Source organism: Acinonyx jubatus, chromosome B4, assembly GCF_027475565.1.
Source record: "Acinonyx jubatus isolate Ajub_Pintada_27869175 chromosome B4, VMU_Ajub_asm_v1.0, whole genome shotgun sequence".
In the NCBI taxonomy this organism is placed as follows: domain Eukaryota; kingdom Metazoa; phylum Chordata; class Mammalia; order Carnivora; family Felidae; genus Acinonyx; species Acinonyx jubatus.
In genome coordinates, this window is record NC_069387.1 from 79533472 (window position 1) to 79539471 (window position 6000).

General features: G+C 36.5%; 1 protein-coding gene across 1 annotated transcript; it reads left to right on the forward strand.

Annotated features, from left to right (window-relative positions):
* The first annotated feature begins 2748 nt into the window (after positions 1-2748).
* Positions 2749-3770, forward strand: LOC106982811 (olfactory receptor 9K2-like). The gene has a single exon (XM_027035561.2). The coding sequence runs from the start codon at positions 2829-2831 to the stop codon at positions 3768-3770; it is 942 nt and encodes a 313-aa protein (XP_026891362.1). The 5' UTR covers positions 2749-2828.
* Positions 3771-6000: the final 2230 nt, after the last annotated feature.

The window sequence follows — 6000 nt, forward strand, 5'->3', positions numbered from 1 at the left end:
GGGTACCTGGTTGGCTCAGTTGGTTAAGCATCTGATTTCGGCTCAGGTCATGATATCACGGTCGTGAGTTCAAGCCCGGCTTTGGGCTGCATGCTGACAGCTCAGAGCCTGAAGCCTGCTTTGGATTCTGTATCTCCCTCTCTCTACCCTTCCTCCACTTGACTCTGTCTCTCTCTCTCAAAACTAAATAATAAAACGTTAAAAAATGTGTTATTTCAAAAGCTAGCAGTGAATTTATTATTGAGCATTTAGTAATGCATTAAATGTAGTTATAATGCTGTAATAAATATTTCATATCTAGTATCATTTCATGCCATAAATTAGTATTGCATTCATTTCTCTTTATCTTCATAGTCAGTGATAAGCACAATACTTGGCACAGAATTGATGCTCAAAAATATTGAATAAACACATTAATGGATAATAATCAGACAGATGAAAATGCATATCTTTGAACTATTAATAGCTTCCTTTTATTGATATAGCATCAAAAAAGCAACACCTGATTTGGTATATGAACTTAAGAGTTTTTCTCTCCTGATCTATCTCCTTCTCTAACCCCTTCTCCTTTTTTTTTATTTATTTATTGTTATTTATTTATTATTTCTCATTAAATTTTTTTTACATTTGTTTAGTTTTTTTTTTTCGTTTTTTTATTTATTTTTGGGACAGAGAGAGACAGAGCATGAACGGGGGAGGGGCAGAGAGAGAGAGGGAGACACAGAATCGGAAACAGGCTCCAGGCTCTGAGCCATCAGCCCAGAGCCCGACGCGGAGCTCGAACCCATGGACCGTGAGATCGTGACCTGGCTGAAGTCGGACGCTTAACCGACTGCGCCACCCAGGCACCCCGTGTTTAGTTTTGAGAAACAGAGTGAGACAAAGCGTGAGCGGGGGAGGGGAAGAGAGAGAAGGAGACACAGAATCTGAGGCGGGCTCCAGGGTCTGAGCAAGCCCTCAGCACAGAGTCTGATGCGGGGCTCGAACCCACTAACTGTGAGTTCATGACTGGAGTCGAAGTTGGAAGCTCAACCGACTGAGCCACCCAGGTGCCCCCCCTTCTCCTTTTCAAATAAGCCCAAAGGACAAGATCTATGAAGCTTGTGCCTCCTTGCAGAAAGAAGATTTATGTATGAAAAAATTTTAGCATGTCTTTAAAGGGCTTCCTATTTTCTTTAACAATCATCTTTTTCCCATTCCAACCAAACCAGTAAACGATGACTGATGCTTGAAACTGCTCTATTCAGCTTTATGCCTAAAAAAAAGGCTTTATTCTATTACTTCTAGAATAAAATATAATCATTCTCATGTATGTTAACCTGTAAACCTAATTTATTCCCCCACTTCCTAACAAAACCATATTACTATGCAATTACTTGAATGGGTTTCAAATATATAGCTGGTGAGTGGAGTGAGGAGAGAGAATAGTAATATATTTCATTAATATTTCCCCCCCTTGTTTTGAATCTATATGAAATAATTTCGTGTCCTTCTTTGACAAAGTTGTTGGGAGAGGCAACAAATGAAAGAAACAACATCATGAAAGCTTTTGGATCTGAGGGATTTTTGTGGACAATTGAAAAACAAAAAGGTAAACTTCTTACAATTGAAGAAGGATAGAAAGTCAAGGAGCAACTGAGTACTCTCTAATTTTGATTGCTCCTAAATCATCCATTTTAAATTTACTAAAGACATTTTGTGGATTATTTGCTGGTTTTCATTATTCACACCTCTCCTAGAAAACATGAATGACACCTGGTTTAAATGCCACCAAAGAGGAAAAGATGTGTGAGGGAGGTCATTCTTAATTGACAGTGAGTGTATTGTTTCATAGAAAAATAACAAAAAAATGTTTCAAATGAACTAAAGTTGCCTTGGTTGCTTAGCAAGTCACCCAAAACCAAACAGATTAATTTAGATGCTGCTAGAAAATCAAAATTTATTTTGAAAGCTCCTGAGCTTTTACTATCAGGTTAAGAGTTTAATAAAACTTGCTATCTAATCTATTTTTTTTTATACAAGCAGGCTTTTGGTTTGTTCCTCACCTTGAAGTTTCTAATTTTCTTTCAAGTTCAGAAGTTGGAGATGACATGGATTTATTGACAGACTTATTTGAGAAAAACAGTATCGATAAACTTTACAGGATAAAAATTATGAAGGCATCGATCACATTTTACTTTCTCATGTAAATAAAATTAGATGATTTCCAGAAGTTGAAGTCTGATTTTATTTTTAAAGATCTCAAGTAAGACAATTAAGTCTTTAGTAACTTACTTGCTGTTGTAAGAGCTCTTTTTGAAAGAAAGTTCATATTATCTTGAAATGAACTTTTAGCTTCCTTTTCTTTCATTAATTATTTTTATTACTGTGTTGAAACAAAGTATTATTACAAAAAATAAATATAAAATTATAAATCAAATTTAACGAAGTGTCTTTTTCTTAGTATGAAGAGTTAGACTTTACTATTTTTGAAATAACAAATGACATCTCACAAACCACCCATATGACAAGGTAGTTAGATATAAGGAAATATCAAATTTTGTTGTGTTGAAATTAACAGTAAACTTGAATAATACATATTTCACTTGGAGTTCAAATTCTTGTTTGAACCTTAACCAGTTGTGTTACCTTAACCAGTTGTATTACCTTAGGCAAGTCTAGTATCTTTCTTTAATTTACTCATGTGTGTAAACTTAATGGTGTCATAGATTTGAGAGTATTCTGTCAACTATGAGGTCTTTATAATGTGAGTGTTATGCGTGATGAGAGAGAAATAGCGGAAACTTTATTTGTTGACTTTCTGTTATACTTTTAAGCAGAAATTTGCCATGGGTGACAAGGGAGGAGACAACCACTCAGAAGTGACTGACTTCATTCTTGTAGGCATCAGGGTCCGTCCAGAGCTCCACAGTCTCCTCTTCCTACTATTCCTGGTTGTTTATGGGATGGTCCTTCTGGGGAACCTTAGTATGATTGGCATCATTGTGACCGATCCCCGGCTGAACACACCAATGTATTTCTTCCTAGGCAATCTCTCCATCATTGACCTCTCCTACTCCACTGTTATTGTACCCAAAGCCATGGTCAACATCCTATCTCAGAAAAAGACCATATCCTTTGCAGGCTGTGTGACTCAGCTATTTCTTTATGCACTTTTCATGGTCACCGAGGCCTTTGTCCTGGCAGCCATGGCCTATGACCGCTTCATCGCCATCTGCAATCCACTCCTCTACACTGTCCGCATGTCAAGAAGCCTCTGTATCCAGTTGGTGGCTGGTTCCTATCTCTGTGGCTGGGTCAGTTCCATCCTTCAAATCAGTGTAACATTCTCAATGTCTTTCTGTGCTTCCCGAGTCATTGATCACTTCTACTGTGATTCAAACCCCATCGAGAAGATCTCTTGTTCCAATATCTTTATGAATAAGATGGTGTCGTTCAGTCTGGCTGTCCTCATTATTTTGCCCACAATAGTTGTTATTGTGGTATCTTACATGTATATTGTGTCTGCAGTTTTAAAAATCCGCTCCAGTGAAGGGAGGAAGAAAGCCTTCTCCACTTGCAGCTCACACCTGGGAGTTGTAAGTTTGCTCTATGGAACTGTTTCCTTTGTCTATCTCACACCTCCAAATAACCCTGAACTTCGTAAAGTGGCTTCAGTATGTTACATTTTGTTCACACCTATGCTGAACCCTTTAATCTATTCTCTGAGAAATAAAGATGTTAAAGATGCCATGAAAAAAGTCATATGGAAGAAAAAAGTTTTACTTTAAATCTGCTTCCACTTGTTTTACTGTTTCTTGCCCCAGTTGATTTTGTCTGCTTGATCTTCCAGACTCAAGCGTTTAAAGCTAGGGTTAATTTAAAAAATAAACACCCCCACTAAAGAAAAACCCACCTTTAACTGTTTTTATTCCGCAGCATTAATAAATAATATCCTATAAGGAAAGCTCCAAACAACATATTCACTTTTTTGCAAGGCAATGTTAAATCTGAAAGTTCTGGACACCATGAAAATTTGCTGCATTTCTACAAAGAGTTATGAATTTCTCATTCTCCAGGTAATACATTGTTATGTACATGGGGAAGTATAGAATTTTATAGTTTCTCTTCCTTGTATGCCAAGGTAAAATTGAAGTACAGAAAATACCTAGTATAATGATTAACTCAGAAACTGTGTGAGCCAATGGTTTATATGCAAATGATATTCCATATAAATGTTAGTGTTGTATCTTGTTTTCGATGTCATGCAAAATATTAGAAAGCATGTGCATAAGGAGGAGGAAAAGGAAAGGTAAAATAACCAGCGATCTTTGTTAAATTAAAGTGGCTAAAGTAGAAGAAATATGTGAAAATTGCATTGATTTTGTAAACTAAGATATTCTATTTGACTTTCCTTGAATGGTACGGCCATTTCTACTTTGCTGTCACACAATGAAAACATTTTAGGATGTTTATGATATTTTACAATTCATGTCCTCTATCGTTTGGGTAATAAAAATTATTGGTAAAGGGTATGCAGTTAGTGAAAGCACCATATTGAAATGAAGTCAGCTTGAAAATCTCAGTTAAAAATATCACAAGGCCTTCCAATAACCTTTATGAATAGTTGGATTATGTGTGTACATGCGTGTGTTATGTTTGTGTATGTATGAGTATGTTCATTTTTATTTTTCTATTTTTATTTTTTAATGCTTATTTATTCGAGAGAGAGAGAGAGAAAGAGAGAGAGAGAGCATGAGCAGGGGAGGAACAGAGAGAGACACAGAATCCAAAGCAGGCTTTGAACTGTCAGCACAGAGTCTGGTGTGGGGCTCGAACCCATAAACCACGAGATCATGACCCCAGCCGAAGTTGGACACTCAGCCGACTGAGCCACCCAGGCGCCCCTGTATGAGTGTATTAGTTTGGTGAAGGGGTAATAGAAATATGATTAATCCTAAACATCAAATGTCAATTGGGAGAAGAAGAGTGGTTCATCCGACAGATTTGAGAGGTATCGAGGGAAGACCAGTTCCAGAGAGAGTCATAGCAAGTTACTGTTTTTACAAGTACTGTAAGTAATACTTCTACTACATAATCAGTGCTTACATCCAGACAATGGCAAATGTGAAAAATACTCCCATCCTAAGAAGTAAAATACAGTGAATAGTTTTGTCCGTGTACTTGGTATTGTGAAAACCTAAAATATGAGTATCTTATTAGGTCTTTTTTCAGCTTTTGTTTAGATAGCTAAGCCTTCTTTGATGAATGCACAAGGGCATGCATTTTGTGGGTCAATGTTTGTTAGGGTGAGAGACTTGATATATAGTTATTCTTAATTAAGAGATAAAGAGAGAAGCAAAATGATTTTAAAAATCAAGGTTATATTTATCCTCTCCATCTTAAACCTGTGAATGAATTTACCATCTTTCTTGGTACTCAGATGCTACTGTTTAATTGCTATTCAGAAAAACATCATTTGAGAGCAAAATAGGAAACCAGATTGGCTTGGGAAAGTGATTGTTGGCATTGATTGTTAGTAGTCTGGAAAACATCCTTTTAGGCTTAGGTTTTACTTATTTCCCTTGGATGCCCATTAGTGTTACAACGTTGCTCTGTGGTAGATCTAACAAGTGTGGGTTACTAAGGACTGCTGGGAAACGATTAGAATATTGGATAAGAATATAGCCTAGATGTATGTGTTTGCTTGTTAGTTTTTAGTCTGGTCGATTCTATTTCTTGTTTTATAGCCATAACAGAGAACAGTATTCCAGTGCATAACTTTCACGAGTGGCATTGCTGAAACCATTTCCAATGTCTGAAGGAATCTGAGAAAGTTGAAAACCAAGGCATAATACTTTCAAAGGTGCTAAATAAGATCCCTATATTTTTCTTTTAATTTCAATGAACATTTTCCGTAGTAGCTTTTTTCTGGGTCTTATATGAAAAGTAGTACCTAATTTATATATCTTGTTATTTGTGCCATTAAGATCCCATCAGGACACCCCAATGTCTTATCAA

Coding starts and splice junctions, on each gene's coding strand:
- LOC106982811 (XM_027035561.2), top strand. CDS start 2,829: ATGGGTGACAAGGGAGGAGACAACCACTCAGAAGTGACTGACTTCATT.